At 47.4% G+C, this 20,951-nt stretch overlaps 3 protein-coding genes across 3 annotated transcripts in view; 1 reads left to right on the top strand and 2 right to left on the bottom strand.

Annotated features, from left to right (window-relative positions):
* The window catches only part of trpn1 (transient receptor potential cation channel, subfamily N, member 1), a 56,602-nt gene extending 50,915 nt beyond the window's left edge, over nt 1-5,687 (bottom strand). The window contains exons 1-6 of the mRNA XM_067256245.1: nt 5,589-5,687; nt 5,170-5,271; nt 3,107-3,202; nt 2,408-2,521; nt 878-982; nt 258-356 (exon numbers count right to left, since the gene is read on the bottom strand). Coding sequence (XP_067112346.1) covers nt 258-356; nt 878-982; nt 2,408-2,521; nt 3,107-3,202; nt 5,170-5,271; nt 5,589-5,687 — 615 coding nt within the window. The remainder of the gene's footprint in view (nt 1-257; nt 357-877; nt 983-2,407; nt 2,522-3,106; nt 3,203-5,169; nt 5,272-5,588) is intronic.
* Nucleotides 5,688-6,957: 1,270 nt separating this feature from the next.
* cfap20 (cilia and flagella associated protein 20) lies at nt 6,958-9,142 on the top strand. The gene is made up of 6 exons (XM_067256091.1): nt 6,958-7,124; nt 7,412-7,491; nt 7,783-7,894; nt 8,117-8,305; nt 8,698-8,808; nt 8,953-9,142. The coding sequence occupies exons 1-6, from the start codon at nt 7,041-7,043 to the stop codon at nt 8,956-8,958; spliced, it is 582 nt and encodes a 193-aa protein (XP_067112192.1). The 5' UTR covers nt 6,958-7,040; the 3' UTR covers nt 8,959-9,142.
* A 1,516-nt stretch (nt 9,143-10,658) lies between these two features.
* On the bottom strand, nt 10,659-20,941 carry dgat1a (diacylglycerol O-acyltransferase 1a). Its single transcript, XM_067256090.1, has 17 exons — nt 20,579-20,941; nt 19,064-19,151; nt 17,711-17,751; nt 17,315-17,400; nt 17,124-17,176; nt 16,204-16,309; nt 15,393-15,521; nt 14,830-14,904; nt 14,211-14,314; nt 13,858-13,896; nt 13,388-13,429; nt 13,208-13,252; nt 12,738-12,850; nt 12,348-12,413; nt 11,763-11,850; nt 11,607-11,669; nt 10,659-10,886 (listed from the first exon to the last, which is right to left on the bottom strand). The coding sequence occupies exons 1-17, from the start codon at nt 20,824-20,826 to the stop codon at nt 10,740-10,742; spliced, it is 1,533 nt and encodes a 510-aa protein (XP_067112191.1). The 5' UTR covers nt 20,827-20,941; the 3' UTR covers nt 10,659-10,739.
* Between the last annotated feature and the right edge of the window lie 10 nt (nt 20,942-20,951).

The raw sequence follows: 20,951 nt of genomic DNA, 5'->3' as shown, positions 1-20,951 counted from the left end.
ACGTTATGTGTATGACACTGGCAATAAGCAAAACTATTCAGGAGGTTTGTACTGTCCTGTCGCCAGATGTTCGGCTTTTGTTTAAAAATAAATGTGCACTGACACTCTGCTCCTGTAAACAAATGGACCTAACTACAAATTGAGGAGGAAAAAAAGCTATCTAATCTGCTTCAACACGGCCGTCAGATTAAGAGGGTAACATCTGCACACACACATCTGGAGGTGAGGGAGAGGTCAGTACACACACGTGCTCCTACGTTCTGTGTGTTGACTGGCGCTCCATGGTCCAGTAGAACCTTGGCCATCTCCAAGTCCTTCCTCCTGATACACACATGAAGAGCAGCATCTCCACTGACCTGCACACACACACCACACACACACACACACCATACACACCACACACACCTGTATACACTGATGCATGATGGGCATTATTGACGCATTATTGGATATACCCTGATGCATTATGGTATATAGAGTGAGGCATTATATGGGGTATATGATGGGATATACACAAGGGCATCATGGGATGCATGTATAATAAGATGGATTCCTTCAGGCATAGAATCATGCCGACTCAGGAAGTGATGTCTAGTCCGTAGTTAGCTGTGCCTGTGTGTGTGTAAACAGCTCCAGAAAAAGTAGAGGACCACTGGACCTTTTTCTTTCCTTTACAAATAATTAGATAAAGAAAGTTTTGAGTGAGGAACAGATGGGTTCAACTTGCAGTGACCTCTTAAATTGAACCCTTCTGTTCCTCACTCGCAATTTTCCTTCTCAACGCTTTTGGAAAGGAAAGAAAAAGGTGTTCTCTTAATTTTTCCAGAGCTGTATATGTGTACGTATGTATGTATGTGTGTGTGTGTGTGTATCTTACCCGTGTCTGAGATCCAAGCTGGGCTTCTGGCAGGGTTCCAAGCAGCTCCTTGACTCCTCCCACATTCCCTGCCTCCACCGCTAGGAGGAGAGCAATACTGCCATCCTGGAATCATACACACACACAAACACACACACACACACATACACATTAAGACACACATACATACACATGTAAACACACACATACATACACACACATACACATGTAAACACACACATACACATGTAAACACACACACACACATATATGTATACACACTAGGGCTGGGCGATATGGGTAAAAAATTATCAATATGGTTATTTATATTTCCATTCGATAACGATAATTAAGACTATAAACCACAGATCCGTAGTAGTAGCAAAATAAACCTCTTCCTCAACTTTTTCCCTACACTCGGCATAAAGCTTAGGCAGCGCGGTGTGAGAGAAATGTTTGTGGCCAGGGAGCACGTACCTGGGGTCAAGTAACTTAAGCTTTTTAAAACCTTGCTTTTTATCAATACCTTGGCGCAAACTCACACTTTCTGCATGTTCCACCAAGTGATTTTGCTTCAGGTGGTAAAAAAGCTTGTCGTATTACCAGACTTGGTAGCCACTTGTTTGTTTACTACACAATTTGCACTAAACATTGCTCTGCTCTTTGTCGGATTTCAAAAAGCCAAACCACTTCCAAATAACTGAAGAAGACAACCCTTTTTATCAATAATTTTTTCATTGGAAGTTGCTCCCTCGCCATGGCTATCCCTGCCACTGTTTTCAGCAATAAGACTAATTTTCCGCGGTTAACATTAGCTACTCCACTTGAGGTGCTCAGTAGGCTATATTTTAGTGAGCATAGGCCAGTGGTTCCCAACCCTGGTCCTCAGGGCACCCTGTCCTGCCTGTTTTAGATGTTTCCCTCCTCCAACACACCTGATTCAAATGAATGGTCATAAGCAGGCTTCTGTAGAGCTGGATAACAACCCATTAATTTGAATACGATATCTTTATTGAGGGAAGTCATCACTTCGATATCTTTTTTAATCTATTTATCGCCCAGCCCTAATACACACACATGCACACACACAGAGAAACATATAAACATACACATATATAAACACACAGACAGAGAGGTGAAAGAGGAGGAGGAGGAAAGAACATGAGGGAGGAGGATGGAGTGGAGGTGGAGGAGAGGAGGGGGAAGCAGAGTGGGGAAGGAGGAGAGGGGTAGAGGAGAGGAGAGGGGTGAAGGAGGAGAGTGGAGGAGAGGAGGGGGACTAGAGGGGTGAAGGAGGAGCGGGGGAAAGGAGAGGGGTGAAGGAGGAGAGTGGAGGAGAGGAGGGGGAGTAGAGGGGTGAAGGAGGAGCGGGGGAAAGGAGAGGGGTGAAGGAGGAGAGTGGAGGAGAGGAGGGGGAGTAGAGGGGTGAAGGAGGAGCGGGGGAAAGGAGAGGGGTGAAGGAGGAGAGCGGAGGTGGAGGAGAGGAGGGGGAGTAGAGGGGGGAAGGAGGAGCGGGGGAAAGGAGCGGGGCAGAGGAGTAGGAGAGTGTACCTTGTCAGGGGTCAGGCGTGCGTCTCTGTTGGAGGCTCGGAGGAGGGTCTGGAGGGGGGGGAGGGAGGGGGGGCACCTGGATGCAGCATAGTGGAGAGGGAGCTGATGCCCGGGCTGGGAGAGAGAGAGAGACGGAGATGTGGGGTGGGGAGTGAAGGAGATGTAAAGAGAGAAGGGAATAGAAAAGAGAGAGAGGGCAAGGGACATACAGAGAGAGAAGGAGAAAGAGGGGGGAGGGGAAGGGGATGAGAGAGTGAATGGGATCGAGAAACAGAAAGCGTGTGAGGGATATGGAGAGAGAAAAGAGGGGTGAATGATGGCTTCTTTTCCAAGGCTAATGTTGGGAGGTATTCTTATGGCACTCTGGCGCCAGTTTTCCCGCCACTGGTTGCCGTGGGAGATCTCACAGCTCTCGGCAACAGGCTAGCCAAGCTCCACCCTTCTGGTGGAAACTTCCAATCAAACACCAGGCAGGGGGTCTCTCTTCTTCACAAGAAAAACTCACACTCAGAAAGAGAGAAAGACAGGTTGAGAGAGAAGGAGAAGGAGGGAAAAAGAGAAAGGGAGGAAGAAAGAGAGAGATAGAGTGATAGAGAGAGGGAGAAAGAGTTAGGTGAGATGGAGAGACAGTGAGAGGGAGAGACAGTAAGCGAGAGAGAAATAGGGAGAGAGAGGGAGGGAGAGACAGTAAGGTATTACCCCTCCAGGTGTGTTGGGATCTGACTTCCTGACCAGAAGTTTGATGATGTCATCCTTGGCGTGGGCGGCGGCAACATGGAGGGCTGTCCTGCCATCCTATTGGATAGAAACTGATTGTGTAAGAGCCAGGAATCCAACAAGGACAAAACCCTAGGAGAGCACAAACACACACACATACACACACACACAAGCAGATACACACACCCCAGACACACAAACAATGCCACATTCTTGCTGTGTCACCAAGGGTAACCCAAGCCATCAAACCTCCATTAGAAGGAGCTCTTACCCTCAAACTCTCTCCTCCCTTCTCCTCCCTTGTCCTCCCCTCTCTTCCCCTCTCTTCTCTTTTGAGAGAGGGAGAAAGGAAGAGAGAAAGAAAAGGAGAGCAGAGGAAGAAAGGGAGAGAGAAATAGAAAGAGAGAGTGATAGGTTTGGTACACAGTGGCATGGTCTTTGTCTTACTGGGATAAACTATCACATCTGGAAAGAGTTAGAAAAGGATATGAATATCTCATACAGACACACACACAGGCACATGCACACACTACTGGAAATACCACCTCTCAGTGGTATATTTATTACATTTACATTTGGTCATTTAGCAGACGCTCTTATACAGAGCGACTTACAGGGACATTCCCCGAGGCAAGTAGGGTGAAGTGCCTTGCCCAGGGACACAACGTCATTTAGCACGGCCAGGAATCGAACTGGCAACCGTCTGATTGGTATTCTGATTTCCTAACCGCTCAGCCATCTGACCAATGCAGTCAGAAGTTATTACAACAAGAGGCTAAGTTCTGCTGGGCCTGAGCTGTGCATATCCCAAAAAAGCAGGCTGTCAGGGAGGTGAGAGTTGAGTGCTGGGGGGTGGAGGTGAAGGCTCGGGGGTGGAAGTGAGGGGTGAGGGATGGAGGTGAAGGTTTGGGGTGGAGGTGAGGGCTCAGTATGGAGGTGAGGGGAGAGGGGTGGAGGAGAGGGCTGGGAGGTGGAGGTGAGGGGTGATGGGTGGAGGTGGCTGGGGGGTGGAACTCTCAGCCCAGACTGGAACCACATTCCCTGGCTGCTCCCAGCCATCCTCAAGATCAGGGGCAGCTCTTTGGGGGAAACTTGAGCAGCTCTCCGTGGCGAAAGAATGGTCTGCACTGGCCCTAGACAAGCTGACTCACTGGCTGGTTGACTGGCTGACTGAATTGCTGACTGTCTTGCTGGTTGACTGTCTGTCTGACTGTCTGTCTGACTTACTGACTGGTTGTTGGCTTATTGACAATATGTCTGTCTAGCTCCTTGACATGTAGTTGGTTGACTGACTGAACATCTGTCTTATCTGTCTGGCTGACTGACCTGTTGGGTTGTAGATCGACTGAAAGCTGGAGTTTCTGGCATGGGTCTCCTGTTTGTGTGGTGTGTGTGTGTGTCTGTGTGTGTGTGTGGTGTCCTCATCTGGACACATGAATCAGCCCCACAGGCTCTGACCCAGCAGATGCAACCCTACACGGTCTGGGGATGCTGTGTGGTGAGAGACAAGAGACCTCAACACACACACACACCCGAACCGCAAGGAGAACTAACTATAAGTCAGGCCATAGGTTTTCCAGAGTGAGATGATGAAAGACACACACACACATGCACACACACACACACACACATGAAGAGAGACAACAATAGACTGCAGATTCAGCACAGGGAGACTCACCCAAACCGAGGGAAACATGAGCTCATATCACACACACACACACCAACATACACACCCACATTTGGATACACACCCTGGCACACTGACAGACACACTGGCACGCCAACACACACACATACACTTGAACTCACAAACCGGTCCACGTACACACGCAGACCTACACAGTACAAACACACACACGGTGGGTGTGTGTATAATGGCTGTGTGTGGGAGTGGGAGGTGTGTGTTAGTGAATCATAGTTTCCTAACAGGTCATTAGCACTGGTTTTGGTTTGAGCTGTCTGTATAGAGAATCACTCAACCCTGAGAAACCGCTGGCAGGCTGGTTTACCTTCCAGCCTTATCTCCTACCTCCTTGTCTCCTCACCTTGCTCCTGTCTGCAGGGTTGACTCCTAGCTCCAGCAGTCTCTCCACCACTGCCAAACGGTTCTCTCTGACCGCCACCATGAGCACCGTCAGCCCTGACTCCTAATGCAGAGACAACACCCTCAGGCCTGCTCAGAGGAGCCCTAGCCCCAACCCTCCACCCACACGGCCCTCAGGGTTCTTAACTCCCACCACCAACCACCACCCATCCACCCCCCACCCACACATGATGCTCTAAGCTCAGAAAGAACATTGCCAAGAAATGTTTTATACAAAATGATCATCTGTTCATGTATTTATTAATGATTTCCACAACTCAAGTGGGTCTTTGATATTGCAGAGTGCTAAGATATTTACAAGACATTTCATACTGCATATATTTCATTCCCCTCTGCCTGATGTGTCCCACCATACACTACCTCATCTACGGTGCTCAGCTCTGGGTCTCCACGGTCCTGACCTTTGATGCTCTGCTCCAGCGCGAGCCACTCTCCCCGCAGGCATAGCTGCAGCAGCATCTTCCTCGAGCAATCCACCCCTCAAAACGCTCCGTAGACTTTATTTACAGATTGCCCATGTTTGATGAGGATAAATCATGATCGTTTTCTCAAAGTCCGTGAAAAGACGAAACCCTATCCCCGTGGCAGGTGGAATTCCGCAAGCAGCATTCCAAGCGTGGTTAAGAGAGATCTTAAACTTTAGGGTTCAGAACGGTAAGGAAAGCGCACCGTTAACTGCGCTCGCCCACCACGCTAACTCCGCCTTTGTGGTCTTGATGCGTTGGAGCTCTCTTCAAAATGTCATTAGACTCAGTAACTAACTGCTGGTGCATGTGGTTCATGACGATCGAGGAAATTAGTGTGCCAGTTTGTTGATACATTTGATAATGTGTGAGATTAACTGTATACATTTCCTCCTCATCAACATCATCAACATGACAATAATAATGCATTTAATTGATAGGCTACTTTAATTACCTATACCCTGTCCTCCTGACATGGAAGTTGTAAACTAGATTTTAGCATCTTAGAAACGCAAATTCTTTCCACGGGTAATCATTCACATTTACATTTAGTCATTTAGCAGACGCTCTTATCCAGAGCGACTTACAGTAAGTACAGGGACATTCCCCCGAGGCAAGTAGGGTGAAGTGCCTTGCCCAAGGACACAACGTCAGTTGGCATGACCGGGAATCGAACTGGCAACCTTCGGATTACTAGCCCGATTCCCTCACCGCTCAGCCACCTGACTCCCGATCCCTTTCCAATGCGTGGTTGAGCATATTCGTGTAATTTCCATGTCTTCATATTTTTTACCAGTTTAATAGGCTAATCATGTTTGTGCATGTATGGGAGTATTAAAATATACCAAAATCAAACGCACGTATTCACCATGATAGCAATTTATTGAGCAGTATAATATAATTTTATACAAATATAACATAAATAATACTTAACCAAATTAGGAAAATGTTTGAAGAAGAGAAGTCACTTGACTCGACAGCATCCTTCAGCGAGTGAGCTTTCTGTTTCTATGGAAACCGATTTGCGTCAACAATGAAGTCCGAGGTGATGAAGGCAGGTCCGCATTGTGTTTCATAGCAACTTCAACCAAGTGATTCTTTTTTAGTCGGCAGTCAGAGGGATCACACAGCAACTCTGCTGGAATTTTTGTTTTTACTGAAATTGCTTTGCTTGCTAATAGCGGACTCATCGTGCCTGCTTTGAGTGTCGGAACGAAAAAATCTTTCATTTTGTATCACACGGAATTTGTGAGACCCAAGAGCAAAATCTATATCCAAACAAGCGTAACGTTAGCAACAGGAAGACAATAACACATGTGCATTAGTCTGTCTTACAGACGCGCAGACTATGTTTAAAAACACGTTTCAAAGTGGGTTTTTATCCATATTATATAGCATTGGAAGCAAACCTCTTCAGATATGGGATAAAAAGGTAAGATACATCTTTAGCAATGTTACAGAGTAATCTGCTGGATTCAACACGAGCTTGTTAGCTAGTACTGTAGCTTACACGAATCAGCTTACCTTTGCTACGATGTTGAGAATAGTACAGTACAGTATGTGCTCCTCATACATTGCGAACATGTATGTGTTCCTGACACCCCACACAGGATAGCTAGCTAACTTTAGCTAACCTACAAACCGGTTTCACTAGCTCAATGCAAAGCCTTTGGTTAGCTAGCCAGCTGGCAAACAGTGTATTATGTTACATTTCAACAGGTCAGAAACGGCCACATCAAGCGCATTACAGACAACGACATCCAGTCGCTCGTGCTGGAAGTGGAGGGAACCAATGTGAGGTAGGCTGCCCGTCTCGAGCTGGTGTTGACCCTCTGGCTTCCGGGGCGTTTTGAATGATACTTTGATGGCATTTGATCATGCATGTTCAGCACTTTTTGTGTTGGAAAGGGTATTATGACCTAGTGGAGTATCATTTAAAATGAACTTGACTATAACTAGCGATCTCAGGGCTAGACGACTACAACTAGCGATTTCAGACTCGTCCACCCTCACATCATCTCACCATGCCACCCCTCTCCCCTTCTCTCCTCCCCCACGCTGCTCTTCTCTCCTCCCCTCTCCTCTCACAGCACCACCTACATCACCTGTCCAGCCGATCCCAAGAAGACTCTGGGCATCAAGCTGCCGTTCTTAGTCATGATCATCAAAAACCTGAAGAAGTACTTCACCTTCGAGGTCCAGGTAGGTGTCCTCCCTCCCCGCCCCCGGACACTCCACCCGGCCGCCCTGGAAACCTCCTCAAACGGACCCAACTTTCCTATCAACATTCAACGAGAGCGACACTGTTCTGAGACACCAGCCAATAATATGGATCTCTGAGCTTGCAGCCATACAATAATGCTAATCCGGCTGTCCGGAACCGGTTCCCTCCCGGATAAACATTCTCCGGTTCCGTCTCCCCAGGTCCTGGATGATAAGAACGTGCGGCGGCGGTTCCGAGCCAGCAACTACCAGAGCACCACCCGGGTCAAGCCCTTCATCTGCACCATGCCCATGAGGCTGGATGATGGATGGAACCAGATCCAGTTCAACCTGTCTGACTTCACCCGCCGCGCCTACGGAACCAACTACATCGAGACTCTCCGTGTGCAGGTCAGACAGACACGGGCTCAACCACACACACACACACACACACACACACACACACACACACACACACACACACACACACACACACACACACACACACACACACACACACACACACACACACACACACACACACACACACACACACACACACACACACACTCTCTCTCTCTCACACGCACACTGTCTCTCTCTTTGTGACACTCTTCCAGACAGTCTTACTCCCTCTCACACCCACTCACTCGCTCCCTCTCTCGCGCACACGTTCTCTCTTCCCCTCACGCACTCGCCCTCTCTCTTATACGCACACACACACACCCCATCACCCTCTCACGCACACTGCCACACACCAGGTGGGAAGATAGGAGTGGTTCATGTCTGTCTCCTCTCCTCAGATCCATGCTAACTGCCGCATCAGGAGGGTGTATTTCTCCGACAGACTGTACTCGGAGGATGAGCTGCCTGCAGAGTTCAAGCTGTACCTGCCTGTTCAGAACAAGGCCAAGGTGAGCCGCACACACACACACCACTCCTGCACACACCTCCGAGACGTACACACACCTCTCACCAAACAAAGACAACACTAAGAGCTATAGCCTCGTTGGTAATCTCTTTCTCCTCCCTCCCTCCCTCCCTCCCCGTCTCCACAGCAATAGCAATGCAGGACCTTGCCACTCTATTCCAGATGTGAAATTGTGTTGCAGATTCTCTCAATTAAAAAGTATGATGCATTTGTTGGTTGTGCTGTTGTTGCTTTTCTTTGTTATTTTGGAACCATGTGTATTTTTTTCCAAATCTATATTTCTGTTTATTCTGCACAATAAAACATTTTATACACGCCTTGTGATCAGTGTCGTGGTACAAGGATAATTGATGAGTAGTGATTGGTGTAGGTGACTGAGTGGAGGGTAGTGATTGATCCAGGGGACTGAGTGGTGGAGTGGCGCCACTTGTTGGCAGAGGGAGTTGACAACAGGAGACTAGAGACGGAAGGGTTGGCGTCCACAGACAGGCAGCTTTATTAGGCTGGTTCCCCAGCTGCCTTTGGAGAGAAACTCCCAGGCCAGCTGGATTGGCTGACAGAGACAGACAGACACTGGGTCCCTGTCTAACACACAAAGTTTTCTGAGATCAGTGCAACAGGGAGCAACACTGACAGCGCCCCCTTCATGTCCAGCTGCACACTGCACCTCACAGCTTCTGGAAAAATAGATCTGGAGCTGGTGACTTGTATAAACATCTTTATCAAAAGTCAAGATGGCGGCTCGTAAACATCTCTGAGCTCGCAGGAGAACAACACCTTCTGGAGCCTTCCGAGGTGGTTGTCTTTATCGCCAGAGGTCACACAGGAGAAAGCTGCAGAACACGGAACTCCACCGTCACTTCTGACGGCGCACTTTGGAATGGAACACACCAAGAACAGTGGGGGAATTAAACGTAAGATGGGTTCAGATGGAGGCGGTCTGCGTACTGTCGTTTGGAGTCTCCATCCACACAGGCATGCATTGTGGGTAATGTAGTCTCAAGGCACAGACATGCAGGCATAAACGGTTTTACAGAAGAGAAGCTGTGTGTCTAAACATACACATACTGCATGCAGACTGCTGACTCTGCAGCCAGGAACCACAGTACATCTACTGATCTGATATGGCAACTAAACTCGTTTCACAACTTTGGAAATGAGCAGACAATAAATATATATATTGCTTGGCAAATGGCAATACATTTTAAAGTGAAAAATAATCAGCAAGTTAAATATTAAATTAACTATGTTTACACAAGATTTGGTCAAACAAAATATGACAAACATATGGAGTGTTGTAAATGTGTGACCTCAGCTACAACTCATTATCCAATCATCAGTGAGAATGGGAATTCTAAAATTCAGATGACCAATCATCGGTCAGATTGCAACTTCTAGAACTCAGGCAACCAATCATTGGTCAGATTGAGACTTGCAACTATTAGACACCTGTGCAGGCTGAGTCTAGTTAACATAGACAGAACAGGGCCTTGCATTGATCTTTACAGGGAGAGAGGGAAGGTGGAGGGAGAGAACAGACAGTTCTCTATGAAGGTTTCAGGGGGAGGTTGGAGTGTGAGAGAGAGAGAGAGAGAGAGAGAGAGAGAGAGAGAGAGAGAGAGAGAGAGAGAGAGAGAGAGAGAGGGTGACCCTGTCCTGTAGCTTTGGCAGTGACAGACAGCAGATTGGAGACAGCTGCTCTCTACAGTGTTCAAGTGCATCAACAAATACAAGCAGATTATCACAGATATATCACCTGTAACCATCACGTCATATCACACAGTATCGTGTCCCACTCTCACACACACACACACACACACGCACACACACGCACACACGCACACACGCACACACACGCACACACGCACACACACACACACACACTCCCTTCCTCTGTTATTGGAGGGTTTGTCTTCATGTGGACGGCACGTAATGAAGGACATAGTAGTCATGGAAATACATCAGCACGGCAACTGGCTGGCCAATAATCAGAGATATCCACACCGCCGCATTGCCGTAGTTACCACGCAGGAATTTGCCCACGAACACGGCCAGAGGGATCTGAACCAAGAAGAAGAGGAGGTTAGTTCGATATAATGTCTATATAAATATTTACTGAATACAGCTCAGCTGGGATTATCTTCAGCTTGACCTTGGGTGTCATTTTGCTTTTATACAACAGTTCTACACCCACCATTTTAGTTAACAGTAATAAATGACAACAGATTAGGATTTGTTTACTTCATCATTTATGTGGCTCTGCCCACACAAATAGCTCTCCAACTGGACTGAGACTGAACTGTTGCCAAGCGATACAAACAATTTCCTGCACACGAGCCTTCAACTTTACCACAGGTCAGCTACTTTGTATCACCCATGTTTATCTGTACTTTTCCAATTTATTGTGTAGCCAGATAAAAAACGGGACAGTTGACAGTTGCTTTGGTGGTGGATAATGATGGTTAGTGTAATTAACGGTTATTAGTACACCTGTAAAGCGGAGTGATACATGTACAGTTAAAAGTTACACCCTACATAAACACATGGAATGCCTCTTGTCCAATTAAATTACTTGGTTGGAACTAACAGTTGTGACAATATAGTATACATACTAATATTTATGTAATGTGGAGAGAGTGTGTGTGAAGTCTGGACAGTGTGCGTGGAGTGAACAGTGTGTGTGTGAGGTGTGTATGTTTATGTGTGTGTGTGTGTGTGGTATGGAGAGAGTGTGTGCGTATGTTCCTCTTTGTAGGTGTGTGTGTGTGTGGGAGATCTCACCTGAGCCATCATGCCCATAAAGGCCCACAACCTGAACATCTTCAGGGGAACGCTCACCAGATACTAAAATAAACACACACACACACTATCAGGGACAGGAGAGAAAGCATGTGTGGTAAAGAGTGTGTGTATGTGCATACGTGTGTGTGTGTGTACCTCGTGAAAGAAGGCTGAGAGCAGGAACACAGCGGTCTGAGCCAACAGCTTGTTGGCCCCCCTCTTCATCATGGGCTTGTAGAAATGACTACAGACACAGAACACACACATCATCACAAGCACCAAGCTAGGTTCAGTTTCTCATGCGAGCGAGCGTAAAAACAAGTTATTGTAAAATATGTTATCAAAATATCTTGAATCTAGTGAAATTATATATGATGATAACCAACTACTGTTTGTATACGTAAATCAACTTAAAGGTAGACTACAATAAAGAACAAAAATACAAATGTCATCCCATATAAACATGTTTTTGTGTGTAAGCTAATGAGGCCCTCAGAGTTGTTTAGTAACACAGACAGCTCAGTGCCAGTGGAATGTCAATCTCTAGTGCAGATTTAAGAGGCCAATTTAAGATATTCTTGCATCCATAGTAATAAATTTAGTATTTGGGCCAGGTCAATGTCCATGACCAATTTCCTTCCACAAAATATGCAATGTGTATTGATACTAGGCTCTCCACAGGAAGAGCTAGGCAGGCGGAGAGCCTGCTGGAAAATGTCGTTTTTCAGAGTTGGTTCTCACCGTAGACACCACTTGTGGACCGGAATGTTCCAGTTAGCCCAGAAGTAAGTGACCGTCTCAGAGTTCCTATAGCAGAGGAGAGAGACTGAACTGGTCAGCCTGTCTACTGGTCAACCTATTTATACTGGTCAGCCTGTATAATGGTCAGCCTGATACTGGTCAGCCTGTTTATACTGGTCAGCCTGTCTAATGGTCAGCCTATCTATACTGGTCAGCCTATCTATACTGGTCAGCCTGGTACTGGTCAACCAGTTTATACTGGTCAGCCTGGTACTGGTCAATATTCAGACTTTCCAGAACGTTTTGGTTCCAATGGGACACATTCAGTTTAATTATGCCCTGTAACAGCAGAGCAACCCCCTACATGTGGGCTGTGATTGGTCTACTCACCACCAGTCCCTGTAGAACTCCCGGTCTCCAAACTGCATGAGCTCAGCTACGAAGTTCAGAGAGGAGTGGAAGAACCAATAGAAAAACAGGAGCCATATTAGATGGTTAGGAACCTGCAGTAGAGGTAAGGGGGGGGGGGGGGGAGGAGGAGAGGAAGAGCCAGGGGGCAGGGAGGTGAGGAGATGGAGGGTGGAGGATGAAGGAAAGGGGGGGAGGGGAGGGGAGGGAGAGAATGGAGGAAGGGTAAGAAGAGGAAGGAGGAAAGGAGGGAGGAGAGGGAGGGGGAAGGATGGAGGGAGGGAGGGGAAGGAGAGGAAAAAAGGAAGACTTGGGCTATTAGTCAATAAGGGTTAAGCTAGTAGAACACAAGGACATAGAGGGGGGAGGGGGGCTGTGGCAGTGACCCAGCATCAGGTTGCTATGGAGACGGGCCTGGGGTATTATGGTCTGTCTGATGTCTGAGAACTTACAGCCAGCTTCAGCAGGCGCTCCATCATTCTGGAGAAGTCCATCTCCTGTCATGGGGGGGAGAGACAAGGACACATGGTCACCTTCCACCAGCAGAGAGAAGTGGAAATTCCAGCAGAACACACAGGCTCTAGAACCTTCCCAGAGTATTAATGATTTGAATGTTCTAGAAGGATACTGACCCGAAAGGGCTTCATGGAGTTCTGTATGGTGGGAACCATCCACTGCAAACAACATACACACACACACACACACACACACACACACACACACACACACACACACACACACACACACACACACAGATTTAAGGAAGTTCTTTCTATGGAGCCTGGTTGGTGGTTGGGTCTACAGTATAATAAAGATTAGTAATGGATGCAGTGTTTGGGTGTTTGATAAAGGTTAGTAGGGCATGTTCTTGGTATACAACTTAGAATTCAGTATTTGGTCGTTAATAAGAGTTATTGTGGTGTTTTAGTCACGTTGTAGTTGTTATTAGGTATATAAGTCAGGTAGCAGGTAGTTATTGGGTGTTATTAAATGTATAGATAGTAGGTCATGAATCAGTGTTTTAGGAGTAACAATGAGGTAGTATTAACAGGTGTTGGATTAGGTGTCATTAGTTGGATCAGCTCGGTTGGTAATAACTCACCTGCTGTATCAACCCCACCAGTAACTGAATAAGAAACAACTGGAAGAGGAATACAAAGGGTTAAGCAATGTCTCTGAGTGTGTGTGTGAGTGTGTGTGAGTGTGTGGATTAGGGATGCAAGTGTAACAACATATTTTGGTCTCCCGGCATCTGTGTGTGTGTGTGTAGATAAAGGAAGACAAATGTTACAACATACTGTATTTTGGTCTCCCGGTGTGTGTGTGTGTACTGTGTAGATAAGGGAATGTAAATGTAACAACATATTTTAGTCTCCTGGCATCTGTGTGTGTGTGTTTGTAGATTAGGGAATACAAGTGTAACTGTGTGTGTGTGTGGTAGCAATAAAGACTCACCATCTCAAACAACCTTCTCAGCAGGAAGCTCTTGCGTATCCGTGGCGACCGGGGGAAGTTCAGTTCATAGCAGAGAGTTGGAGCGAACACAAAGTAGTACATGTCTGGAAAAAAACAACACAGTACACATCTGTAGGGCCCAGAGTCCACTAGTGAAGATACATCTGTTCTGCCTTCGTTTGGAATGTAATACAATGGTTTTTCATTACAAATGTTGATATCAGCTTAACAATTTGAGTGGAAATTAAAATCTTTGAAAGAGTTACAGTAATTTCTGAATATCTTAGTATTTGGTATGTCCTCCATTTCTGCTTTGATGACAGCATGCATGGACTGCAAAAACAGATGACCCATGTCACCCCATGTTATGTCAGAATGCTTTGAGTTTCTCAATCTTCAATTTGCCCATTAAATGTTCAATCTGGTGTCAGATATTTGGACCCAACAGTATACATACATACAGTACATACATACACAGATCCATTGTTGCATTTTGTAAGGAACGATCTGTTAAATGTCCATATCTCAAACATTACCCATCTGTGTGGATCGTGACGTTGTCTACGTGTTGTCTACTGAAGCTTGGGCGGGGAGTATTATGGTCTGTCGTCATGCATACCTCTGTGCCGCAGGTTGCCGGGGTAGGTCACGTGAGCATGCACGGCAGAACCGTTTAACTGAGCCACCGAGGGGCCTGTGGGAAAGAAGCAGGGTGTAGGGAGGAGGGTAGGGTGTAGGGAGTAGGGTAGGGTGTAGGGTAGGGTGTAGGGAGTAGGGTAGGGTGTAGGGAGGAGGGTAGGGTGTAGGGAGTAGGGTAGGGTGTAGGGAGGAGGGTAGGGTGTAGGGAGGAGGGTAGGGTGTAGGTTAGCGTGTAGGGAGTAGGGAGGTGGGTAGGGTGTAGGGAGTAGGGAAGAGAGTAGGGTGTAGGGAGGAGGGTAGGGTGTCGGGAACAGGGTAGGGAGGAGGGTAGGGTGTAGGGAAGAGGGCAGGGTGTAGGGAGCAGGGTAGGGCATAGGGAGCAGGGTAGGGTGTAGGGTAGGGAGCAGGGTAGGGTGTAGGGAGCAGGGTAGGGTGCAGGTTAGTACTTATGGTGTAGGTTGGAGTAGGCAGTGTGTAGCGTGTAGAGTGTAGGGCTTAGTGTGTAGTATACTGTGTGTAGTATGCTGTGTGTAGTGCACTTACAGGAGTGTGAGCGGGACAGGGTGCGGGCCTTGGCCTGTCTTATCTCTCTGCACCACCGGTTCACATCCTTGTAGGAGAAGAGCTTCAAGAAGAGCACAGAGTACACACCCAGAGCAAACACACCTCCAACTGACACACACACACACACACACATATATATATATATAAACATAGGTTGTCCAGGCAACACAAAAACCAGCAGAAATCCATAGTTTTGGGGTAAGTGTGGATGTGTATATGTAATTGTGTGAGTGTGTGTGTGTGTGTATCTAAATCGATTTGTGAGTGTGTATGACACAAACTTGAAAAAAATCAATAAAAGAAAATGTCACAAACATGTAGGTGTATGTATGTGTGTGTATTTATACTTACACTATATTGCCAAAAGTATTCACTCAGCTATCCAAATCATTGAATTCAGGTGCACAAAGCATGGGCCATAAAGACATGGATGAGCGAGTTTGGTGTGGAAGAACTTGACTGGCCTGCACAGATCCTGACCTCAACCCAATAGAACACCTTTGGGATGAATTAGAGCAGAGACTGCCAGCCAGGCCTTCTCGTCCAACATTTGTCTGACCTCATAAATGCACTTCTGGAAGAATGGTCAGAAGTTCCCATAAACACCCTCCTAAACCTTGTGGAAAGCCTTCCTAGACGAGTTGAAGCTGTTATAGCTGCAAAGCGTGGGCCGACATCATATGAAATCCTATGGTTTAAGAATGGGATGTCACTCACGTTCATATGCGTGTGAAGGCAGACGAGCGAATACTTTTGGCAACATAGTGTATCTGGTGTGTGTTGTCCTCACCGGGGGTTATGGAGGAGATGGAGAGCACAGTAGCAGAGGGAAAGAACAGCATGGTTGCTAGGTTGGTGTAGTGTATGAATCTCCCCGTTCTCTCTGAGATAGTGCCCTGAGGTCCACAACAACATTGCACCTTTAATACACCTGTTATAACAGCTCCAAAAACACATCATAATACCCTTGATACACGTCATAGCCCTAGGGATGCACCGAATCCAGGATTCGGTTTCGGCCGAATATTGGGCTTTTTGACGGGCATCAGTTTCGCCCGAACCTTAGAATTTTTTTCCACCGAACCGAACCGAACCCTACGCTTGCACTACGCGCACTACGCTGGTCGACATAATGAAGCCACCGATGATTACGGGAAGGTGTTTACGTAGGTGGACCGTTCAATGCAGTAGGCTGAGCGAAAGTGAAAATGGAAATCGTGAGAAGAAAAAGTGTTGTTTGGCAGTACTTTCAGTCAAAAGAAGGCGATTCAAGTCGAGCTACATGTTCAATTTGCAATGCCCATTTGTCTAGTAGTGGCAAGGACCCTAAACAATACACAACATCTCTGCTGTTAAAACATTTGCGAATGAAACATCCAAAACAAATTCAGGAAATCTAAAAGGCTAATATTTTGGATATGAATTGGATCTTGAGATTCCCACTTGTCTTCCAGGCATAATGTTGCCTATTCAATTTTTTTTACAGTTAACATAAAAAAATACAAATACACTGCTGTGGATGTTGTTTACTTCATTAATGTGTTTACTGTGTTAATGGACTGAGGATGGGAGTAGGATTCGGTATTCGGCCGAACCCCAAAAATCTGGATTCGGTGCATCCCTACATAGCACCTTAATAAAATCTGTTATAACACCTTTACAACACCTGTTATAACACCTTTACAACACCTGTTATAGCATGTGACTCACCACTGCCAGCTTGCGCTCTGTGTGCAGGGCCGTCAGGATGAACACATTGGAGGCTGGAACAGAGTACAACACCATGATCCATAGAGCTGCGAGGGGGTGTGAGTGTGTGTGCTTGTAGGTGTGTGTGTGTGTGTGTATGTGTGGGTGTGTGTGTGTGTATGTATGTATGCATGTGTCTGTCTAATCCGTACCAATGATCAGGCAGGATGCTGGCCACCTGTAGGGGTCCTTGAGGAACAGAGAGACGACCTGGATAGGATCCACCAGTATACCATACCTGGGAGGAGGAGGAGAGGGTAGGAGAGGTTGGAGGGGAGGAGAAGGGGGAGGAGTAGAGGTGCAGGAAGAGACGGAGAAAAGGGGAGAGGTGAGGAGGAGGAGAGGTGAGGAGGGAAGTAGGGGGAGCCAGAGGACAGGAGGAGGAGTGGAGAGGGTTCTGTGTCACAGAGGAGCACGAGCAGGTTCTTCAAGTCAGTGCAGTGTGGTACAGCATGTCCGTTTGGATGACAGCCCACTGAATCAAAGGTGAATGCATCTCAGGGGTACCAGAGTTGGCAGCAGTGTTGAGGAGGAGAGAGGACACTTACTTGATCAAGTTCTCCAGGAAGAGCCGTGCGTTGCTCAACACCTGCAGCAGAGAGGGAGGCTGAGTGTGGTGCAATAATATGGTTTACTTCTCCCTCTATAAATACCTCTCTATCTGTCATTCCCTCTCTCTATCTCTTACCCCCCCCCCCCCAACAGGTTGAAGGTAGAAGTTTGTAAGTTAATCTTCAAGTGATCCAGGCAGGTTTATGATCTCAGAGTAAAAAAATCACCATCTACTCTCTGATAACCAGATAGACAGAAGCCCAGCCTAGCCCATCGCTAGTCCAGCCATAGCCTAGCCCCAAGTCAGCTCTACTATAGCTTAGCCCAGTTCTTCCCAAGCCAGCCCTTCTAGCCTAGCCTAGCTCAGCTCATCCCTACCTAAGCACCAGGTCAGCCCAGCCTAGATCTGCCCTAGCCTAGCCCCAGATTAGCCGTAGCCTAGCCTCCTCTGCCTCCTCTCCTCTTCAATACTATTATGCTTCCTTCTTTTATTTCTACTACCCTTCCATCCCTTCTTCCTTCCCTACCTAACTTCTGTCCCTCCTTCTTTCCTTCCTTCCTTATCTCCCTCCCATCTGTCTGTCCACTGAGCAGTCACTAATCTGATGAGAGACTGTGATTGACAGCTGAATGTGTAGAAGACCACTGGCTTCCAGCCATCCATTCAGACCAGCGATGAGTGTGTTGTTACAGATCTGTCAGTCTGCCTGCCTGTCTGAATGTATGTCTGTATGCCTGTCTGCTAAAGAACTTTGCTCTATTAACACCAACTACCTTTGGTCCTGACATCCACAATATCAATGGTGTGTGTGTGAGTGTGTGTGTGTGAGAGAGAGAGACTGCCAAGACGCCTGTGTTTCCTGATCCAGAGTCCTCTGATCCTGTTTGATAATGAGGGACAACAACTCCAACCCCCTCCACACACAGGCTGGGACTGTGGCTAGCAGGCTGGTGACAGTCGCAGTCTGTGGCTAGCAGACTGGGACTGTGGCTAGCAGACTGGGACTTTGGCTAGCAGGCTGGTGACTGTGGCTAGCAGACTGGGACTTTGGCTAGCAGACTGGGACTTTGGCTAGCAGACTGGGACTTTGGCTAGCAGACTGGGACTTTGGCTAGCAGACTGGGACTGTAGCTAGCAGGCTGGTGACTGTGGCTAGCAGACTGGTGATTATGGCTAGCAGGTTCTCTGACTCTAATAACAGGTCTGCACTACACCAGTCTATCTAATAGGAGCAGTATGTGGCAGGTCTATACAGTCATACAATAGAAGCAGAATATGGCAGATGTGCATAGTCTACTCAGCACCAGTGTATGCAGTAAGAGCAGTATGTGGCCGGTGTGTAACTCACCAGCATGACCACACACCAGTTGAGGACGCCTCTGTAGTTGCTGTAGCCACTGGCAGAGCTCAGGAGAGACTCCTGGGTGACATGGCAACTGGGGGAGAGAGGAGGGATGAGAGGAAGAAGAGGGGGAAATATATTATGTCAGTACGTATCACTTGTCAACTTTTCTAGAAGTGGAGTCTGCCAGTCTGTCTGTCTGTCTGTCTGTCGGTTTGTTTGCAAATATGTCGGTTTGCCAGCCTGCCTGCCTCCCTGTCCGTCTCTGACAGTCCTTCTACTAGTTTTTCCATCTGCCTGTCTATCCACCAGTTTGTCTATCCACCAGTTTGTCTGTCTGCCAGTCAGTGTGTCTGTCTACTCCTCTGTGCGTGGTCCCTCCCTCCTCCTTCCTGTTCCATTTGTCCTCTCCTCTCTATCTGAGTGTGTACAGGGTGCAACATAAACATGTGTATATGGTGTGGAGTGTGTGTTGTGTAGAGATTGTGTATGTACAGGGGTACAGTGCATATGTGTGTGGAAATTGTGTTTCTGTAAAGGGGTACAGGGTTTGTGTGTGTGTGTGTGTGGAGTGTGTCTTGTATAGAGGGTCTGTGTGTGTGTGTGTTCAGAAGGGTGCAGGGTATGGATGTGTGTGTGTATGTGTAAGTGGGCTCGGTTGTAGAGCAAGGGCCCAGTGGAGAAATAGTGAAGAAAATTCAAGACCAAGGTCACTGTTGAGAAAGCCAGAGGAGGGGCTGGGCTTTCCCAACTATCTGACACAATAACTCTAAGACCTAAAGAGACAGTATCACACCAACACACACACAGGCTGGCTCCTCTCCTCCAACAATTCACCTCTAGATGCATTGTAGAACTCAACAGAACCAATACCCGCAGCCCAGGGTTCTAGATCTGTATTAGAACACCATACCATGCATTCTAGCACTCCAACCGAACAGGAAGAATAGTGACCAGAGAACCCTAGAGAGTTCTAGAACTCCAGAGAAACCAGAAGGCCAGGAAGCTGCACCTCTGTGACTCGCGGCTCCCTTTGGCATGGAACCCAGGACAGAGTCACATGGTTTCACCATCCTGTGTCGCAATGTGGGACAGACAGGACACAGAACGACACACAGGGGAGGAGACAGCTAACACAGGGATGTGGGTGTGTGTGAATCAAACAGGCTCCATGGTGAACTCTAGAAGGGCACTGGGTCAGACCCTGAGCTGACCACATGTTCAAGTCCCCCTCAGTTTATCCTCCGGCACATTCTTAATTCTAGGCTATACTTAACACTAATACTTTTTTTAAACGAGCAAACAAAAAAAACTTCTGAACGCCCATTAACCTATCTAATATCCTATACAAGTATTCATTGCCCTATACATAGAAAAATAGACACATGCAGTAGGTTTTATGTCTAGTAAAGAGTGTGTTTCAGTAAAGGGTGCCCACAATTAAACTTGAGGGCACGCGAGAGTTTTTGACCGCCGGTTTACCCCCGCTGTAGTGCGGTGATGCCAACGCGCTAACCGTACCTGAGTCTGTCATCCACCGCCGTTTCGTGTTTGCTGCTCTCCTTCCGCGGCGAGACAGATGTCTCATCCGCCTTTTTATCCTTCACCTTCACGTTTCTGTGTCCGACGGGTACCGGAGAAGGTTTGGCTCCCGGGCTCGAGTGCTTCTTGCTCCCGTTGGCGTAAGTCGCCCCCGCGGCCGCAGCACAGGATATAGTTGTTCGCCTGTGACGAGTTACCGGGCCCCGACTCGTGCTTTTGTCGCCCATCGCGTTTGCGTTAGACACAGATTTTTACCTGGTTGACATTGCGCGGGACGTTTGTCAAGTCTCAGGTGTTGGTGAATGTTGTTCTGCCGGAGCAGCTATACGGGGTCGATCTGATGTGGCCACAG

The sequence above is a fragment of the Osmerus mordax genome, chromosome 18 (assembly GCF_038355195.1).
Source record: "Osmerus mordax isolate fOsmMor3 chromosome 18, fOsmMor3.pri, whole genome shotgun sequence".
Classification (NCBI taxonomy): Eukaryota; Metazoa; Chordata; class Actinopteri; order Osmeriformes; family Osmeridae; genus Osmerus; species Osmerus mordax.
Note: the sequence above shows the minus strand (reverse complement) of the source record. Positions and strands in the feature narration are given on the sequence as shown.